This window comes from Callorhinus ursinus, unplaced genomic scaffold (assembly GCF_003265705.2).
Source record: "Callorhinus ursinus isolate GAN/ISIS: 27379988/994484 unplaced genomic scaffold, GSC_fseal_2.0 scaffold1, whole genome shotgun sequence".
NCBI classification, from domain to species: Eukaryota; Metazoa; Chordata; class Mammalia; order Carnivora; family Otariidae; genus Callorhinus; species Callorhinus ursinus.
Genome location: NW_027397063.1, coordinates 86,425,446 through 86,447,618, shown reverse-complemented (window position 1 = coordinate 86,447,618; position 22,173 = coordinate 86,425,446). Strand labels below are relative to the sequence as shown.

Here is a 22,173-nt window from a genome sequence, read left to right as displayed (position 1 = left end):
TGTATTGGTTAACCATTTTGGATTTGGTCATAGGGTCAAGGTAGGAACGTTTTGAGTAAAGCATCTGAACCTGTTCAGATTCTAGAGTATTGCCCAGAGAGACTATCTGCCTTTTGGCGCCCGAGGCACGATGTTGCCATGATGCTGTGCTGCAGGAGAACATGTACCTGTGATTTGGACTTTCTGTGTAACGGCTGTTTAAGTTCCTCCGGCACATGGGAAGCACTAAAAGAAGACAGCTCAGCTTCAGTATATTGATTATCTTCCAGTTTCCTCATTTTGAGGCTATCTGTGAAGTGCCTTATATGATCTAGAGCAGAAAGTCCAGTTTTATATTCTTCCTCTTTATACCTAAAATGAACCAATGGGAAAGCACAGAGGGTTTTTTTTTTTCTTTCTCAGTTTGTTATCCAACCAAATCACTTTTCATCTGAATCCATACAGCTGTCAAACTTCGTATTATATTTGCAGTATCAAGAAGCATGCATCCATTACTGGGTTCTTTAAAGTGTCTACACATACTGTATCTTAAAAACACGTTTGTTTTAAGACTCTTCATAACTAAAGCAAGTGTACATAAGAGGTAGAGTTAAAATCAACAATGTGGAGTCAGCAATGCAGTGGAGATACAATTTATAGGTTTATAATGTCCATTTAAAATAAAGTCAGTGATGATATTTAGTGAGCACCCATTCTCCATATGAAAATAGAATATTCCTATAAATTTAACTATTTGGTTCATTTTTTTCCATTTAAAAATCTACCTGTAGAGGTTACATACATATCAAATTAAGTGAACTCTATCTCGCTGTTTGACTAATAACGTACCAGATTTTTGAATGAATTAGATAATGTTGAAATCTCTATTTTTCTTTGAGTTTTACAGGTCGAGTCTAAATAAATGATCGGGTACTTGTCTAATTTTCATTTATTCTTCCCATTTCAGATTAATCAGGTTCCACAAATACCGATGTATTTGTATTCTTGTGGATTATGTTGATGGCTACCTTGTTTTCACCTATTCAAAATGAATCCACCAAATATGCCTTGCTAATTCAAATGTACTTTTAATGATTCGTTACTCATCAACTTCCATGTCCTGAAATATTGCCCTAGTGGAATAATGGAAAAACAGAGCAGAAGGAATTGCAACCATATATGTATCTACTCCTACTTATTTACTAATGTCACCCCAGGCGCTCACCTCACTGGGGACGTTTTGCAACTCATCTCCAGGGCGCTGGCTTCTTCATAGTCATCCTCAGGGTTTCCTTCATGTAAATTGCTTGTCCCTGGTTCTTTTCCCGTTTTTCCAGTAATATCGTTGTCGTCATCCTCCTCATCTAACAACACCTCATCTTCTACTTCTTCATCATCCAATAAATCTGAATTTTGGCTCGTTACCAAAGCTTTCTCATCCTTAAAATGGCTGCCGTTCATTCTTTCAAAAGCATAAAAAAAGAAACAGGTCCCATTATTGGTTTCATTTTTAAACGTGCAGTTAGCTCTCTTCTCATGTCTTCCCAACAACAGTTTAGATTTTCAGCACTTCTATAGTAAATTTTTATTATTTATGCTTTATGGCAACCATGGGAAAGTAATGTCACTTCACAAATGAGAAAATGAAGAAAACAATAATTGGGTGATTATTCAGAGGATAAATGGGGCTTCTGGCAAAGCTGGAAAAACAGTCTCAGGCTCCTATTCTTTATCCGACCTTTGCCTGATAAATGCTATTGTTATAGATGATATTAAAAGCCTACAAATGTTTTTTCTACATAATGTTACCTAATTACCATATAAGTGCCCACCATTTAAAATAATAGGTTTCTGGAAAATTCATATCGCTGAACAACACTGATAAAAACTGGAACACACACGCCTAAAGTGAATCTAGGAGTTCAAAGAAGATGTTAAGATGGCTGTGAGGGACCACGCCGTATTTGATATTTCTAGGTGACATTTGTGGTGTACGCCACTTAGACATCCTGCTCAAACTTGGAAGTGATTGAAAGCTCACTTATTTGTACTGTTTTCAAATTATCCTTGATGGTCTGAATGTAAAAAAGTTCCCTGTTTCCCAGAAGAACATCGGGGTGGGCAATTATCTAAAAATGCAATTGTGCAAGTATTTTCTGAAGCTTACTTAGCATGCATGTCTAATGTGATACAAAAGAAGAATACTATATTTTAAAAGTCATTTGCAATACTTTAGTTTGTGGTCACAAGGATTGTAGTATGTGATTCAAAAGTTTAATTATAAAAAAAAGATTTAATTACATAGAAGTCCCAATTTAATATATTTGAGAGCATTTATAAAAGTAGGACAAATTTCTCAGGCTTCAAAAATAAACATAAAGAATGTATAAATTGAGGGTTGCCTGGGTGGCTCAGTCGGTTAAGCTCCTAACTCTTGGTTTCGGCTCAGGTCATGATCTCAGGGTTGTGAGATCGAGCCCCCATGTCAGGCTCCACACTCAGCTCAGAGTCTGCTTGTCCCTCTCCTTACCCCTGCTTCTGCTCTACCTAAAATAAATAAATAAAATTTTAAAAAATAAAAAGACTGTATAATTGAATTTGTTTCATTGTAATACTTAAAAGTCAAAATTAACTTAGTTCCAAATTAACTACAAATGCTTTGAACTACAGAGTATCTCCTCCTAACCTCCTCTTTTTAAATATATATGACCAGGGAAGTTAAGGCACTTCCCCAAGTTCAGAAAGCTTGTTGAAATTTAAGTTATTGCTACAGAAATGTACGCTATTCACATTAATGGAATTATTTTTCAGCTTATGGAAGCTCAGGTATCAGCAATGTACCCCATCACTTCCCCATGTAAAAAAAAAAGAGTATAATTTAATATTTAGATTTTTCAGGGCAAATAAATAAATAAACAAAACAATGTTGGGTGTGACAGATGCACATAGTTAAAAATCTTAAAACCAGTCGTATTATCATTATTAACCATTTTATACAGCCAATCTCTTAACGACTTTTATCAAAGAATGATGAATACGTGTTTTGCACAGACATGAATTATTAGTTTCCAGATACACTGCCAACTTGCTAGCTTGAATGGATTGAAACTGTTATTTTTTAAAAATGAAAGAAAAAGTAAAAGAACAAAAGAATGCATGGATGAAAACCAAAAGTAACAAAGCCAATATGATTAAGAAAACCTATTTGTTAATTATGCTTTCAAATGTGGCAATTTATGGGGGATAAATTATTTATCAAAAGTACCCCCGGTAGGAGTTGAGGGGGGGGAAGTGGCTCAATCTTCTTACTTCTGTGCTGTTTGGACATGTTGAAGCCAGATGTCGTAGCTATATGCAGGCTCACAAATCTCCAAGTAAGGGCTAGAAAATCTGAAAAGGCATCTCAGAACCCAAATGGTGGTTTTTGTTCAACATTTCTTATTTGTATCATGTAAATGTCGTTATCAAAACGTAAGACGGTGACTCTCTCACTCGTTCTTACTACTGTGTATTTCTGACCATCTGCTCATCTCCTTCCCTCCCTCCTCTCTCTCTGTGTCTCTCTGTGTCTCTTTTACACACACGTGTGCACACACACACACACAAATGGGCAAGCAGAGGAAAAGATACATCCAATTGCACAAAGTCATAGCTCTTATCAGACTTCTTAGAAGATGGGAAGGGCCATGTAATAGCAGATCTCCTCTCCTTTTTCCCCTAAATAAGTTGAAGAGCAGAAGTGGCCATAAAATTTTGTTATCTGAGGAAATAATGCTTATTTGAAGCTTGGCTTAATGTAAAAACCACCTAAAACAATTGTTCGACTTTTAATAGCATCAAAAAATAGAGGACTCTAACAATAATACTGGTGTGATGAAAAGTAATAGAGCTTTCTCATTAATTTCATTTGACGTTAAAATTGACTACACAGCATCCTAATTGATTAGGCTTTTGGATAGTTATGTTCAAAAAAATCTAGTTCTCAATATCAGGTATTTAATTATAATTTAGAGATAAGAAAAATTAAATCTGGTAGTTTTGGTAAAATAATGTTTCATTAACATCACATAAAATGTAAATACTAGGTAAGTGTTAATTATTATTATCAGCAGCATTAAAAGTTTTTCTTTAGGGATTGAGCCATATACACTTGATGTCGATGATGACAAGTGGTAAGCAGGGCACCAGGTCACTAAAAACAAGGATAATCATACCCACGGAAACAAGCATGCCGGAATTAAATGAATATCCACATGAGAGCCTATAGGTAGTGACAGAATCAGATCAAGAAGTCTCAGCTGCTTTTTAGGTAAAAGATATTTAAATGATATTCAATAGGTATTTTATATATAGACATGTACACATATACACAAAAATGTGTGTATATATATATAATATATGTGCATGTATACACACACACACACACACACACACAGGTATATATAGATAACGTTATCTGTAATATACACATGATATATAATAGTAGCCACTACTGAATCAACGGAATCCCTGTGGTGGCTTTCCTTTCTGCTTGGCAAGTTTTGATAAAACATTCTAATTAGTTATCAAGAGAAGCAGAACAGAACGGTGGTAAAAGCGTGGGCTCTGGAACCAGACGGCCCAGGTGGAATCCCATTTATTAATCACTTGTGTGGCCTCTAGCCATAACCTGTGATATCGCTCTTCCTTCACTGATAAAATTACATAGTAATAGTCGCTGCCTCATAGGGCTATTATGATAGTTAAATTAGCTCATACACGGGAAGCGCTTAGAAGAGCATTTGGTATTTAATCTGCACCAAAGAAATGCCAGCCACCACTGGTAGGAGTTACAGTAGTGTCATGAAAGTGAGCACAGCAAATCTCTTCAGAACACGCTGATTTCAGAAATGAGAGAGTTTAAGAAGCTTTACCTCTCCTCTGTGTTCCTGGGAGACTGGCTGCTGTGGTTGCTATTCCCAATGAAATTGCGGATTTCTGTGAAGTAAGCATCTTCTTTGTCATCGAGAATCGCGCCTGTACTTTCCAGTTCGGAATGAGGCGACGATGTTGCCGTACCTGAGGGGAGAGAGCCTCTTGAGAAAAAGACGGCCACTGAGAGGGCAACTTATTTTTTTTTAAAGATTTTATTTATCTGACAGTGAGAGACACAGCGAGAGAGGGAACACAAGCAGGGGGAGTGGGAGAGGGAGAAGCAGGCTTCCCACGGAGCGGGGAGCCTGATGTGGGGCTCGATCCCAGGACCCTGGGATCACAACCCGAGCCGAAGGCAGACGCTTAACGACTGAGCCACCCAGCCCATGGGGGCAACTTATTTTGAAGCTCGTTCCTTCTTCATTTGATCGGTGTTTCCTAAAACAGGCTCTTCTGAATATTAATAATGGTAACTTCAGGAGGCCAGTGTCTTCCCATATTACCACATGCATGCTGACGGAAGTCCCTTGGGGAATATTCTGAACCACTGAAGTCATGAGGTATAGTCCCCCAAAGATGTCTCGCCCACAGCTTCCTCCCTTTGCCACTGTGACATGAGAACATTTTCGTTCACATAACGAGGATATAGGGTGAGGCAAATTATAAAGAAGTCTTAAATAGATCCTGCCAGAAGAAACTGTACACTCAGTCCTGGTTGCAGTCTATCTGTATTTATTGCTCCTGTGCTAAAGCACCTTACCAAATAAAGACTGAAAACATACCAAAAATTCTGTATTCTCATTTGGTGAGTGAGGCAGTGAGTAGACTCAACACACCAGCCCAGAGACTGAGGTGGGACAGCATTAAAAGGACAATATGGGATCTGCTGATTAGAGGATGATCTTCAGCTTCCTTACCTATAAAATTAGAATCAGAATACCTTCTCACAGGATGGTTGTGAGGTTTTTATAAATTTACACAACTATAGATACCTTATATGTGGTCAAATGTACACCAACACTTGCTTCATGCTGTTTACCTTTCCCACAAGATATCTACAATCTAACAGTTCATCCTAATAGTCTATAGATGAACAAAATAAGAAGGAAAAACATCTCTCAGCTGAATAAAGTTATAATCTGGGTCAACAAATAAGTATTGAACTTGGACATGTCACATTTTTAACTCCTTTAAGTATTTTCCAAAATACTTTGGTTGGGGCTCCTGGGTGGCTCAGTCGGTTACGCAGCCAACTCTCGATTTCAGCTCAGGTCATGATCTTGGGGTCCTGGGATCGGGGCCCACATCAGGCTCTTTGCTCAGCGGGGAGTCTGTTTGAGATTCTCTCTCTCCCTCTTCCACTCCCTCTCCCCTGCTCTCTCTCTTTCTCTGGAATACATAAATAAATCTTTAAAAGAACAAAACAAAAACTAAATATGTTTGATTAGAAAAATTATGGGATTATACCATAAGGGTGCATATGGTTGGAAAGTGTGGCCAAATTAGACTTTGATTGCTTTATAACTTCTGTCTCTAAAATTTGGTATCTTTAGACCACAATCATTTGACTTTTGGCTTAGATGGAAATGAACAGTAATATAATTCTATGTAGTAGCCCCCCAAGGTCATCAGCCATGTGCCTGTGTACAGGGGAGGAAGGATTAATAATAAAATAATTTCCTTAAGTAAAATAGCTACTCTGTACAACTTCAACTTTTCCCTGTTTTTAAAATCTGTTTTCCTGAACCCCGTGCTTGCTCCTTCTCTTGCCCCCAAGTCATTTTCCTGATTCTCTTGAAACAAATTATGGCTGCACAGTGTGGCTCCAAACACATAGGCCAGTTGGCAAATATTAATTCATGATTTATTATCTAACTCTTAGAAGCCAAAGGCAAGAAAAACTACCATCTCTTCTGCTAACTATGTGCTGGCAGATCTGAGTTAAGGGAAGGTTAGTTTTTGTTGTTGTTGTTGTTGTTTTCTTTTGCCACTTTTAACTCAAATCTACATCAGAATTTGTGACCCAAACCACACACCACTATGGGTTGCTCCGATCATGTCAACAATCTTCTATCACTAATCTCTGAAAAGTTACCCTGGGGATGTTCTCTGAACTATAGGACCTCTGCAGAAACAGCCATGGTATCTAAGTTAATATTCAGAGCATGATATTCTGGGGCTGCCACTTTGGAAATTCTGCCATGCCTAGAGGCCCCATTCTGCACCAGTATGTGGAAAGATTGTTCCCTGCAATTTAGGAAATCCTGATTCATAAGTCTCGTATGAGACTGGGTCATGGTTCTCTTTGTTTGAGATTACCCATTGAGATGAATCCAGAATAAGAAAACAATCCAAATAAGGCCCTGAGTTGTATATTATTCAACAATCACATCATTCTGTACTCTAAAGGGAAACACGCTGCAAAATTTAGGATCTGTTTCTGGTGTCAAAGTGGAAGGAGAGAAGAAAGATCACAATTATCTCTTTTCTTAAAAGTAGAGTTGCCGTACAATATTATTCATGATGATCTTAGCCATCTTCTTCCTTATAATGCAACTGATTACCTACCAGACATGTTCCCATTCTCATGTTTCTTTAGGTGTCTGTCTAAGTTGGTTTGTTGACCAAAACACCTATCACATAAGTGACACTTAAAGGGCTTCTCCTTATTGTGGATGTTACGAACATGCCTCTGCAAGTTGGAAGAGATGCTAAAGGATCTGTCACAGTATTTGCATCTGAAAAATAAGCACAGAGAAAATATTTGCAAGCAAATTGAAAAATATTTCTCAAGACTAGTAAGCCAGATATCCAAAATTATCACCCATAAAATATTTTAGAGAAAAGGCAGAGGCAAGAATACTATTTGCACAGCCAAGATTTCAATTCCAACAGACTTTGATTCCATTAAAGATTTTCATGACTTTATGAAAAACCATAGTAAAATATTGACCATTTCATTGGTCCCAAATTTATTAGAGTCATCAGTTTTCATGTTTTTGATAAACTTCACAAAATTAAGGACATTAAGAAATAGTAGCATGGTTTTACCTTCTGCTTAGGACAATACCAATAAATCCTTTGTAAACAAACATGAAACAAATTCATGTATTCTTCAAATAAAGTAAAAAGATCATTTTTTTTTTTAAAGATTTTATTTATTTATTTGACAGAGAGAGACACAGTGAGAGAGGGCACACAAACAGGCGGAGTGGAAGAAGGAGAAGCAGGCCTCCCACTGAGCAGGGAGCCCAATGCAGGGCTCGATCCCAGGACCCTGGGATCATGACCTGAGCCGAAGGCAGACGCTTAACGACTGAGCCACCCAGGCGCCCCATAAAATGATCATTCTTAAATTCAAAATTGCAGAGTCTGATTAAACAATTTCTTAGTAAATTCACTTCCTCAATTGATAATCCTAAAGAAACTTCCATTATCTTCTCAAAAAGAGCAGTAAAGATTCCAAACCTTTAAAACTGAGGCAATGTGAATAGTTTATCTCGATATCAAAGATGCTGATTTTCATAATCTGTAGTGATTACAAGCCCCCAGAACCTTTACTCCAAAAACCTTTAAACTGTGTTTTTTTAAGGATTTATTTATTTATTTATTTATTTATTTATTTATTTATTTGAGAGAGCGTGTGCATGGTGGGGGGGGGGCAGAGGGAGAGGGAGAAAGAGAGAAGCAGACACCCTGCTGAACGTGGAGTCTGCTGCAGGGTTCAATCCCAGGACCATGGGATCATGACCAGAGTGGAAACCAAGAATCAGATGCTGAACTAACTGAGCCACCCAGGCATCCCCACCTTCAAACTGTTAAAAAAGAAAGTAAGAATGGCATCAAATTCTCCTTTCAGAATAAAATAAAGGTCTTCATTAATCTCTGCTTTTCCTATTCCCCTCAATTTTCCATTTCTGTCCTTACAGAGTTTGTGGCATTTCTGAACCAGGTTGGTTTTCCAGGAAAACACTTATTATTGGTTGGCTAATTGTTTCTGCCTTCTATGTGATTTAAAAAAAGTCATAAGGTATTTTGAAGTTCTCCTTTATTCATAAATAAAAATGTAACCCCTCACTGCCTACTCCTCAGCTCTTATGGATAAAGAAGAAAAGTGGCAATTTATGGGGTATTCTCCTTTGGCATTTTAAAGTAAAGATTACATTATTTGTTTGTGTGGCTTTTTTTGTATGTGTGTTGCTTGAAAAAAAAAAAAACATGAGCTTTCTCTAGATGACTTTTAAGTGAAAATTTTTAACCTAGCAGCCAGACAATCTTTAACTTATTCTTCCATATGTGAAGGGCCCTTCTCCTTCCACTTCTGAATGTAGACTCAGTGGTTCAAGTGCTCTATATCAGAAATCACCCCATTCCACTCGAAGTGTTTGGGTTTCTACGGCTGTCTCTACGTGATGCCAGAAGTCTAGCTAGTTCAGTGGGGAAAATAAATCTGTTAAACTAGTTACTCTGGCATAGTATCAATAAACCGACTCAAGGACTGATTTAGTTTTTCCCCCTTAAAAAACTGCCCTGGCATGATGAGGCTCCTCAACTTTCCTCACTTACAATACTAATTTAAAAGTGCGTGAAACCCCATATTCATTGTAGTTGTAGTATTTTAGCCTCTGCTTTTGAAAAAAATATATATGTGAGTCATGACCTTCTCTGTAATAACTCTGTTGACTCCCAAGGCCTACTACAATGAGAATAATGATACAATTAGCACAATTGTGTTGTACCGAGCAGAACAACCTAGAAAACACTGCTAGAGAAAACTTACACTCCCATCAAACATTTTTCACTCAAAACATTTTCTACACACATCATGAATTAGAGAAATTTTTGTCTTTGACATGCTTCCAGCTTTCTGCTTGTATGCAAAGGGACTTTTCCAAGTCTAATAGACATCATCTACTCTAACAGCGATAAAATCGGCCAATAAGAACATTCTACATAATAATCATGGTTTTGAGTGCTCCTGAATAAAAAAAATCATTGCATTCTGCTCCAATAAATTAGTTGGTAGTTACGAGCCTAAGTTTCAAAAATTCTTTAAATTAATACATACATCATGAGCAATACACTCATTAAGAATTTGGATGTAAACACAGGGGTCATGGGAGCCTTTGAGATCATGGTGTGAGATAAAACTCTGACATGGGAGGTCCAAGTCTGGGTTTTAATTCTGGATCTTTTAATACCAGGCTTTACAGAAGGCAATTAACATCTGTGCATCTGAATTTCTTCACTTGTAAAACAGAGGAGCTAGACAAATAATTGTTTAAGATCTCTAGCTATGCCAAAATTCTGGCCTGTGTTTTTAAAAATACACATACCATTTATGGGGTAGAATAAAACCACTGAATTCAAGTACAGAGCAAAATGAGCATGATATAGTTGCATACCAGATCCTTGGTCATAATAAAATGTAAGTGCTGAAATCTTTCTTTCACTGAAGCAAAATTCCTGGGATCTGAAATTTTTCTCAAAAAGGGAAATCGCCTAACAACTTGCATTTTTATACCTCTCTGAGACTTACTATACAAAGTCCATTCTATTACATACAAAGTATCACTTCTGACTAGTAATTTATAAAACATGTAGGAAAGCAAAGAAAAATTTAAGAATTGCACATAAAACAATGTGTATATTATATTTTAAAACTGAAGAGGATCTTGATAATTTTCATTCTTCAGTAAACAATAATATTAAAGTTAGACACATGTCCCATGTGTCGTGTGGCTGATCTTGACATCTAACAGAATAAGCTAAGAGGTAGTTTAGAAATTGTTGCTAGAATTGCCCCTCTTCCTATAATATATTCTATTTTACCTCTTCTCCTCCTAGTTCCTCATCGTCTTCCTCCTCTCCAGGTTTAAGGTTTATTCCTTAAACCTCCTAATGTGACCTGGGGACACCGACTTAGCTATCCTAGGGAAATAAAGTTACACACAGCTTGTCAACGCCTAACAGAGATTTAAGGCTTGAGAAAGGAAGGCTGCAGTGTTCTGATTACTGTCAATTAACATAGCACTAATTATTGAGAAGAGAGCACATTAAAATAGTTTTTAAAATGGGGGAGCCTGGGTGGCTCAGTCAGTTAAGAATCTGACTCTTGATTTCAGCTCAGGTCATGATCTCAGGGTGGTGAAAAAGAGCCCCGTGGTGGGCTCTGTGCTGGGCATGGAACCTGCTTAAGATTTTCTCTCTCTCTCCCTCTGCCCCTCCCCACCCCACTCTCTCTCTCTCTCTCTCTAAAACAGTGATAATAATAAAAATTTTTAAAATAGCTAACATTTCTTAAATGCTTATTCTATCCGAGATCCTGCTAGACCTTTTAAACTGAGATGTCAGAAGCCTTGATTTAAAAAATTAGAACTCTTATATTTTTTGTCCTAGCCGTTAGTCAATTCTTCTTTGACTCAAAATTGCAAAGACATACATTCAGACATGCACAAAAGTAGCCTCCTTTAAAATTGTGGAAATACATCCACTCTAACTACCATAAAATTTACCAAGGTATTTAGTAAAAATCATTGTCAAACCTGTAAGGCTGCTCTCCTGTGTGGGTTCTCAAGTGCCGTGTTAAGTTCGCAGACCTTGGAAAAATCTTGCCACAGTATCTGTTATGAAAGATGTTTATAAGAGAAAGTCAGCACAATCGACTTTATTTCACTCAAGCCGCATAGAAGCCAGATGCTGATTCTTGATTTAATTAATCTTGCATGGAACTCACATGTCTTTGGTATTTAAAATTTGCAACAAAGCCATTCTACAGATATAAATAACTCCACGAATAAGGCTGCGTTATGAGATCTGGTTGAATTTGATCATGCATAAGCAAGCAGTTTATGAAAATAGACTTTAGTTTTGATGACCCCCATACGCCTCTTTTATTAACTCTGTATCTTTATAGTCACAAAACTGAACCAGACAAGAGGATAAAAAAATGACAAGAGTCTGTGATTCTGGGTTGATGTAAACAGATTTCAAATGTTTCAACTCATTTTACATGTTAGCTGCGGTGACAACTCTGTACATTGAGCGGTATCAGATCAGACAAGATTCGAAGACCTCATCCATCAAGGTATGTTCCTATAAAAGCTTTTCTGGAAAGAAAGTGACACATTTTCCAAAGAGCAGATAAATTGATATGCCTGAGTCAGATGTCACAAATTTCTGAGGACAATTCAGAAATTATAAGCACAATTTATTGAAAAGAAAAAAAAAACAAGCTTTACTGTAATAGTGATGGGTAACAAGAAACTTATTAACTAGCTTTCTTCACTTATCAACCTTATTCGTCCTTTGTTAATGGCCTTATTCTTCAATGCCATGACAATTAATAAATGTATGCTCGAAGACAGTAGTATTATACCTTCGGATGAAAATAATTAACTGTGAAAGAAAATTCATAAATATCAAAGTGAAACAAGTATTTGGACTGTTTCCAACCTCATTTATCACAACCAAATGGCCTGTGTTAAAATTCCCATTTAATAATAATTTTTTAAAACCACTATTTTTGTATCTCCCTAAATAAAGGGTACTTTGAAGTGCTGGAGATCTATCATGATCACGATTAATCATCCAATCAAGAATAATTTCCAAAACAAACAGCAGGGTTTTTTGCAATCAGGGAGACTTGGGGAAAGCGGGCCGTCATGGGCCCTGCAGTTACCTGCAGGTGTAGCGTTCTTTCCCTTTCCGCAGGAGGTTCTCTGGCAGGGCATTGGGAGGTGCTCTGAAGTTGAACATGGAGGGAACTGACTGCAGAAGTTCACTGGCCTCCGGTTTCAGGGCACTGAAGCTCTCTAGCTTCTCCGCCATGTTTTCAATAGCTGACATCTGAAAGGCAAGAGCACAAGACCATGCAGGACCAGTCTGACATCTGTTCTTCTACAATAATCTCTAGAAAACCAAGAAATCATTAAGAAAAGGGAAGCATCAAATCTGCTGAATGCGGTAGACTGGAGAAAAAGGTTGTAGTGTCCCAATATTTGACAGATAACGAGAGGACTCGTTGATTTAGGAAATAACAAAGGTAGAACCGTGCTTATAGAATGCTGGGCGAACTTCAAAAGACCTTGGTTAGGCCATTTTGTCATCATTTGATATAGAACTGAGCAATGAAATACATGAGTGATAATAAAGCTTTTTTATTAAATTAAGAGACAATATTCGTATTACGTTATGGACATCAATAGTACACTGGACCTTATAGGGAAAGGTCCTGCATGCCTGGCCTTGGTAATAAAAACCATAGGAAGCATGGCATCCCATGAAAAGAATTCACAGCACGAAACACATCAAGTGTTCCAAGTTACAGCTTAAGCCAAATGTGTAGTGCAGAAAGAAAAAAATTAATGTGTAAGAGGTGTTTTGCCCAAGACTAGGTTAATTTAATATCTGGATATACTACAATTTTAAGTGGGATCATATACAAGGAATTTTGATGAAATATTAATTTGTTCTGAACAAAGACTGAGTTGAAATGACAGCTCATGATATATCATCGTGACTTCACGTAATAATAACTTGGCACGGGCGTTATAAGGGGAGTAGTTAGCCTAACCACACTCTTAGAGAAATAATCTTAAAAAAACTACCCTAATTCTTCCCCTCAAACAACCTAATTTATTTTGCTTATAATCTTCAAGTTTCTGTCCACCTGCCCATATAACTGACAGTCACAATCGGAGGGTGGCATTTACTTTGAAAGGCAGCTTAATCCTTACTGTCCTCAGTTAGAAGGACTCTCCCCTTTTCTTCAACCCTCCCAAAATGTTAAGTTTCCTTAGTGTTCATATTTTATTTGGAAGCTGCTTACTACTGAATTTTTAAGTAGAAAAGCAAACTCTCAGGCCATCCTGTTAAATCAACTCACCCATTATTTATTTGGTTCTCAGGCACTATGCCACTGGAGAGCTCAGAAAGCTGTTAAAAAGGTGTTTGCACTCTATATGCACTCTGTGTGTTTCTCAAAGAGCTGGGGTGTTAGACCAGGAGACTCCATGCAAGGACAAGAATGGTAACTGCACATTCAAACAATTGTTTAACCCAAGAGGATGATTCTTTCACTGATGGATGGCGGGACCGAATTGAAGGCCTAATTTACGAGCTCAGGATGGAAAGAAAAGGCACCCCTTCCCACTCAAAAGGAAAAGTAACAAAATCTCTATTCCATGGCCCAGCAGCTGGACAGAATACCAGTGACTCTTTACGGCGAAGCAAAATCTTAACAGAATGGCCGGACGATAAACGATGATTCTTTTCTTACAAAGGGAATAGTGTATGTTCCATCCTTCAAATGACTATTCATGTTGTAGTTAGGTCTCTCTTTTCCCTTTATCCTGGAGCCTGCCCTCTCATTTCATGCCCGGACTCCTAATGCTAGCTACAAATTGCAACGTACAGGGTACCACTGCCAATTTGCCAAATGTCTTTCATCAAAGACGGTGCAAAAAAATCTCAGAGGAAAGTCAAGATACATTTACTTGTCAGGCGACAAATGTGAACGCATTGGGAGGCGGTAGGGGCTCTAAGCTCAGGGGTTTGATTCATAATCACTCAGCTGCTAAAACATTCTCCACAGATGCAAGTGGACAGCACATTTGTCACTATGAAGGATTTTGACACATACTGATCACAGGGCAGAGATATGGAATGATGCTGCTGCTCGGAGAGGTTGGCAGAAACTCTGTCCCTGCAGAATACGGTCATTATCCCCCTCTAGCCGGAGTATTAGCATTTTCATCTTACTTTGGGTTTTATTTATTAAAAATCAATCCAGAAATATTTTATGATACTATTTTATTTGCATTTATTCCTCTTAATTGTTTCTTGCAGAAAATCATTTTGATATTCCACCCTCCACGGAATAAATTGTCTGAGTGAAAAATGACCCCTGGCCTTCAAGCTGATTAGCAGAAACAAGCAAGGGTCAGGGTCACGATTGCATATATTTATTGGGAAGAATAGTAAGTGCATGGGTGATGATTATTAATGTTTTATTTATGTACATTTAATATTTGAGTAAAGTTTCATTATCTAGTGGTTTTAAATCATTTGAGTGTCCACCCGGCTGACATACTCAGATTCCTGCGGCGATATATCTTATAGAAACACTTTGCCTTTTATATGGAAAATAGCTTACTCACGACTATTATTCTCAGCTTTCATCTCTAGCACATATAAACTACAAGTCCTTTAAGTTATTTAAGAGCAATTGGCTGTTGAGGAATGTATCTTGCTTTAGTAGTGCCTAACACCTCCTTTTGAAGAAAGATCGCTGTGATTACATTATCTCAAACTATTTTGATTTGGGTAAACTATCAAGAAACAAGAAAATACACTATGGGCTTGATGACTAAACACTGACATTCTTAAAGATAATAGGAAAAAGAACAGGGGTGACCCAAATGCTTCTCTTAAAAGCCACCCCCACCTTTGGCTTCCAGTGTCAAAGGAAAAGAGGATTAAATAGGAGCGGGGAAAAGGGAGAGAAGGAAGATGGGAAGTGAGCCGAGGGTAGTTATTAATACCACACACACACACACACACACACACACACACACACACACACACCACTTTCTGTCCAGCTAGCAACAACCAAACATAAAAATCACCACCGAATTCTTCCTTTCATCTTCATAAGATTTGCTCTCATAGCACTTGACCTCAGTTGAAAAGAAGAAGTTTCCCCATTAGGACAGATAGAAGTGACTTAGACATCTGCCAGTTGGGTAGGTTAGCAATTCTATGACCAACATCGGTCTGCCTCTGTCTTGGATTAAGGTGTTGGATTAAGATGAGCTTCACCTGGTGCATGGGTCAAAACCCTAAATTTCTCACTCTGTGGGCTGACTCGTATGATGCTCTTCCTGAAATAACATGCCTTTTACAAGAGAAGTAGCAAGTGTTGACATTCATTTTAAAGACTGGCTTGGAATTTTAAAAATCAACATGAATTGGGATCAATGGAACAGAATCTACTAGCTACATATATATTTCAATTATGAAAAATCCAATGAAGAGGGCAATGTGTACTACTATAAAAAAGAAATTTGCTGAGAATGGGGAAAATAAAGGAGGAAATATTAGATCATATATTTTAGAAGTGCATCGCCCTTTGTCCTACTAATGTCATAGGCTAATCTCTGATCAGTAAATGACAGGTTTTTTTTTATATGGAGCAGTAATTTTTATTTATATATATAATAGTTGTTGATGGTATCTGCAGCCAGATGTCTGGAAGAGGAAGTCATTGCACCCCCTTTCAGTCCCCAGGAGGCTATTAACTTTATACTGACGCAAACTAATATTTAGACAGAATTCCCTAGATCCTACCAAAAAATGTAGCTATCTCCCTAGTCAAATAAACTTAGTATTTTTAAAAACATTTCAGCAGGCAAGATATCATCAACTGGGTCCTAAGCACTTAGCTTAACATTTATTATCTGGCAGCCAATAATTGATGACATAAAGAAGTTTCTCATTAAAACCATTAAAGCGACAATCTGATTATATGAAATGATTGTCCAATGGCACCATGAATTATGTGACCCAATGTTTTACAAATTAGATTACACATGCCTTTATCATAAAACAACTAACTTTTCATAAATAACTTATGATGGGAAAGTTTGTAGATTTGGTGGTTTTCTATATTTATTCACTTGATAATCTTGAGAATTCTCAAAATTGTGGCCATTTGGGGGAGAAGCAAGTATTCATAGTTTATGGCTATCTCATTCCATGTATCACATTCAGCAGTCATGATTATAAAATCCATTAGAATCTGTTTACCACTAAAATGATAAACTTTAATATTTTAGTAGTTCCCACTAATATCTATGTTTTATAATACAAATATAAATCATAGCTCTGAAAACCCTATGATTTAGGGAATGGAAGTATTTCCAAAGCATTGCAATGTCAGTTTCTATACCATTGTATTATCAGGGAAGGGAGTCTAACTTAAATCTGAATTGGCTTTGTCAGTTGGTAGAACCATTGGGCATTTATGTAGTGGACAGCACCTCATGGATGAAGCAGCCAACCACATAGGTACTGTCAAGTAATACTCCACCTTAGAAAGGATGAGGACCCTGAGGCACGATACTCAGGATGGACCTCTCCCAGGGAAGACAGAAGAGGAACACTGGAAATACAGGCCAGGGCAATCAGAGCACAGCCCCATCAGCTGTACTACTTTGTCTAAGAAAGCCTTAGTCTCTCTCTCCCTCTCTCTTCTCTTGTACTTTTGAAATAAATAAACTTAATCCTTAAACGTCTATCAAAATGAGAAAAAGCACAATTCATCACATACTCCACAGAAGAAATCAAATGGAGGAATTTCTGGTAAAGAAAATCTAATAGCAGATAGAGGAAACAGTAAGTGCTAAAGTGTTCCGACTTAAAATAATTTATATATAATTATATGGTGACCAAAAAAACTGAACTATATCCCAGATTTTACCCATATCTCAGAATCAGAATAATTTTGAGTAAAGAAGACAACGAAGAAGTAGAAGTACATATAATCAGAGGAAATTTTGTAATATATGTTATTTATATGTATTTCCATCGACCCAAGGTTTATTTGAGAGTAAAAAGTAAATAAGCAAGACAGAGGATCATAGGGGAAGGGAGGGAAAAATGAAAGAAGACGAAACCAGAGAAGAAGACAAACAATAAGAGACTCTTAATCTCAGGAAACAAACTGAGGGTTGCTGGAGTGAGGGGGGAGGGAGAGGTAGGTGGGGTGTCTGGGTGATGGACATTGGGGAGGGTATGTGCTACGGTGAGCGTTGTGAATTGTGTAAGATTGTTGAATCACAGACCTGTACCCCTGAAACAAATAATACATTATATGTTAATAAAAAAATATTAAAAAAACTAAATAAGCAGTATTCTTTGTATCTTGAACAAAAAATAAAGCTGTCCCCTAGTATCATTACCTGACAACTGACTGAATCTGGAAATAGGAACTGAAAGTTGAGGAAGTGAGACCCAAGGCTGAAAGATTCATTCACTAGTTAGATATGGATTTTTAAACATTTAGTCTTATTACTCCAAATAGCCAGAACCAAGTTCTGCCCTGGGATATACGGATGTGAATTCCAATGTCAGCTTGTGTCTACATGTAAGTTCAGGTTTTAACCTTTTAAAGGCTTTATCAAAAGCATCTTTAACATGCTGATACAGGCTGCCCCAAATAATGGTTGTTTCCACTTAGTGACCCATTTCGAAGGCTCTTTTAACAACATACTCCCAAGCGCCGAGAAAGAGTTCTACATCAAGGTATAATTACATGGAATGGGTCAAATTTATAAAATAAACTTCTTTCTGTAAACAATTTATAGCACACTAAATGCCCAATTAAAACGGAAAAGTATTTTGCAGCTTGACAAAGCTGGAAAGCGATCTGCTGAAGCCATATCATGTAATGGAAAGCGGCTCAGAATTCTTTATGTCTGCACAGCATTTTATAATATAAGTTGTTTTCCTTTTAATGCTACACTATTTTAGTCAAAAATATAAGTAGGAAACTTACCCAAGTTCTCTGATCAGGCAGTTGGAACTGGGAGCAAAATTGAAACAAAAACAAAAAATTACTTCTGTATCAGTATCTTTATTGCAATCTATCCTTTGAGAAATTAACATTTATACGGACTTCGTAATTTTTGCTTATCATGTAACTGTACCTTGAGTAAAGGCTCTGGAAATGAAAATTAAATGTTTTTATAACACTGCTGGATTTCCTCTATTTACTGAAATTAAATTTTAGAATCAAGGTTATAAACCAGAATGTTCTTTTTTCCAAGAAAGCTAGACACTGCCTACTACACCAAATCTTAAATAGCAAAGTAGTTACTTTCTTCTTTTTTTGTTTTTACTCACTGCAAGAGTCCTAAACTTTAATAAATAAAACTTCAGCAATTTCCAGCAAAAAATCTAGTCTCTTGCATTTGTATAATGTTAATAACAAAGAAAATAAGATATTTACTCAAACGTGAATCACTGAGTAACAAAAAGGTAATGTACTTGGAAATGCACTGCTTGACTTTTATTAGCTTGGGATTCAGACCATGAGTGGTCAAAACACATAAGGATATTAATTAAAAGAACTTCACATACATAGTTACCAACGTCAACTTATGACAAGAATCACTGGGAGAAACTTCAGTGAATTGGGAGCTCTTCCAGGAAGCACAAAGGTTGTATCCTTAAAATTATCATTTTGCTTGGTTAAAGGGGATACTTCTTGCTTTTTTAACTTATGGCATCTTTAATAAGGAAGATACATAGTTTTTAAGGATAAAAAATTTATTGCAGAGGAAATCTAACAATAAGAAACAACTTGCTGAAAGCAAAATAGAAGATGAAGGACAAAAGACAAGTAATTTTCACATCAACATATAAAGGATAACTTGGAAAAAGACGAACTTTTTCCCAGTTCTTTGGTAGGATAGACAGACACTTTAAAAAGAAAAAAATAAAAATGACTGAATAAAGGACAGAAACAGAAGTAAAACAGAGTCTTTGTTGCAGATGTATAAAAAGCCAAACATCTGGAAATAAAATGTATTAACCACCAAAAGCAATAAATGTTGCATTTTGTCTTCAATTTAATTTCTTATATAAATTTGTTTCAGTAACTACCGACAAGGTGTATCATGTTTCTGCATGTATTAAACGTGCACAGAATATAGGAAAATCACACCAAGGAATAATAGCCAGTTTTACAACAGCATAACTACCAAATGATTTCTATGGCGGTTCAAAGGAGCCATCAATGTAAATGCAAAGTACCTAAAACGCAAAGTACCCAGTGAAATGGACATTCCAGAGATCACACATTCATACCATTCCTTCCATCTCACCTACTTGTGGCTGTCATTCCTTTTCAAAATTATAATCTAAACTAAGACCCCCACAAACAATTTTCAACCATGTATCCAGGAAGAACCTCTATAGTACTTATTTCTACCTTATATTAAGCTAACTTATTTATAAAAGAAAAGTAGAAATCTAAATAGTCCTCTAGTGGCTTGACACAGAAAGCATACTTCTGTAAAAATTGAACAAAGCGAGGAATTTAGACCCTGATAATGAAAAAAAAAGGCAATTATCTTTTACTTTTGTTTGTGTTCCTATATCTTCTAGATATTTTTGACAAGACTTTTAAAAATATATATTATTATTCCAAGAGGCAGTGAGATGCCTGATAATCTTTCAATAAAACTCAATAAATATCTAAGTATCTATTGAGGTGTCCACCTTTTTTTTTGATTAGGAAATGTGCCCAGGGGAGGGACATGATGAGTAGAATACAAAGGCATACAAATATTATAAAATCAGGCTTGCCCAGAGAATACCACTACCAAGAATCTATAGACCTATATCTATGTTTTCCCTGAAGCATTAAGAATATGTGGTCTCCTTTATTATGATGATGATATTATTATTATAACCCTGAGAAATACGTGAGGAAAGTATTATTCCCATTTGGAAGACAAAGATACAGAAGCCCCAGTGCTCCAGTGTACTTTAAATGGAAAATGAAGTAATGAATGGTCTTATCCAAGCATTTATTTAGCTACAAAATCATGGCCAGCCCCGGGAGCAGAGGCAAGGGCTTCCAGTTTGGCCTCCTGCTCTGTGCCACCCTTATTGCTGGCCAATGAGGCAGTGCCAAGAACACAGTAAGCATCTTTCCAAGTACTTCTAGATCCATGTATAGTCCTGCCAAAGAAGCTGGGTTCCGGGGATGGCCGGAAAGTATTTTCCTGGCATTCCTTTACATTCAAAATGGACTACTCCTGCATTCATTAAAGCCGAAAGCTATCCCTCATTTAGGTCGTCCCACTTGCCAGGCAGTTTGCGCCATACCGGCTTAGGTACATGAACGCTAACCCGCACGGCTAGCCGGGTAAGGCCGGAAGGGGTGTTCCCACCATGCTGATATCTGAGAGGGCTCAGAGAGATGAACCGCTCTGCTCAAAACCTAAGCATTTTTGCTAATAAGCAGGAGAGCCAGTCATAAAGCAGTCATTTCTGGCCCCAAATCCTGGCAGGCTGTCTTTGTTTGTTTGTGTTTGTTTGTTTATGGGAAAGCAGATCTTGGGGCTAGGATGGAATTGATGGAGTACTAGAAAGAACAGAAGAATTCTGTGGAAATTTTAGGACATTTGAGGCAGGTGTTCTGAAAGAACAGACTCTTGGGTCTGGAGGCTTGATGAAAAGGGGGTGGCCCAAGCTTCTCCCAGGTGACAGTTGTGATTTCACCTGTACCCCAAGTGATCTATAGCCATTACACATGAAAACAGCCACGATGGTTAGAAAAATAATAAAATCTTTCTGTAGCAGTTGGTAAACAGCCTTTGCACCAAGAACCTTGAATGGTCCCCCTACCGTCCTGGCCGCATCTCAAAAGACCCTTAGACAGCCCACCAGCCAGCAACTACACCATTAATAGTCGGGGCAGCAAGGACTTCCAAGACGCTGCTCCAGAATGCCGGGAGTCCAGTCCGATGGGTCAGTATTCGTGACATACAGGGTGTCAAGTATTTCGATTAGCACTCTCGGGTCCTGTTCTAACAGCGGCAATAGGCAGTCCCTTCCACCAAGACATGACCCTCTAGTGTGGGAAGGAAGCATACACGCCTGTTTGCGGTGCTCTGTGGGGAGGACTGCTCTGCTCCCAGTATCATCTTTTGTGATTCTCCATTCACTTGGGAAATATCAAGAGATAGTAGATTTTCTTATTTGATTTGATTAAAAATATGTACATACTCTAACACTTGCACGCACATGTGGAGTTATCGGGAGACAAAACTGCCCATCTTGTAGACTAGTGAATTCACTTTGGCTAGCTAGAAATCTGTGAATTTCAGAGAGAATAGGGACTTGCCACCCAGCTCCTTCATTTTACAGATAAGGAACTAAGCGCCAGGTAGACCGAGTCACCTGAGGATCCTGAATCCCAGTCTTTTTTCCCCTCTGTTATACCGTGTCCTCATAGCACTTAATTTGGAAGTGATTAGTTGCTAGATTTTAAAGATAATTAGAATGAGAACAATTTGATTATTGTAACTAAACGTATATAACTATAATATCCCCATGAGCAGTTAGTGATAATTAGAAAGTTCTCAAGAAAGATAGACCTTTTGTGCACTGACACAAAATGCATATTATGTTCAGCTTTATTAGCCCATGAGGCCTAAGAGTACAATTAAAAATCAACCTAAATGTAAACTATAAGTACCTAAATGT

The 22,173-nt window shown here is 37.4% G+C and overlaps 1 protein-coding gene across 15 annotated transcripts in view; it reads right to left on the bottom strand.

Annotated features, from left to right (window-relative positions):
* Positions 1 to 22,173, bottom strand: part of MECOM (MDS1 and EVI1 complex locus) — a 532,091-nt gene that overhangs the window by 5,011 nt on the left and 504,907 nt on the right. For 11 of the 15 annotated variants that reach the window (XM_073897575.1, XM_073897586.1, XM_073897558.1 and 8 more), the window contains 7 exons: positions 18,452 to 18,478; positions 12,575 to 12,741; positions 11,439 to 11,516; positions 7,462 to 7,631; positions 4,893 to 5,037; positions 1,205 to 1,441; positions 168 to 351 (listed from right to left, as the gene is read on the bottom strand). In XM_073897575.1, coding sequence (XP_073753676.1) covers positions 168 to 351; positions 1,205 to 1,441; positions 4,893 to 5,037; positions 7,462 to 7,631; positions 11,439 to 11,516; positions 12,575 to 12,741; positions 18,452 to 18,478 — 1,008 coding nt within the window. The remainder of the gene's footprint in view (positions 1 to 167; positions 352 to 1,204; positions 1,442 to 4,892; positions 5,038 to 7,461; positions 7,632 to 11,438; positions 11,517 to 12,574; positions 12,742 to 18,451; positions 18,479 to 22,173) is intronic. The other 4 variants (XM_073897565.1, XM_025879337.2, XM_025879342.2 and 1 more) reach the window with 2 other exon arrangements.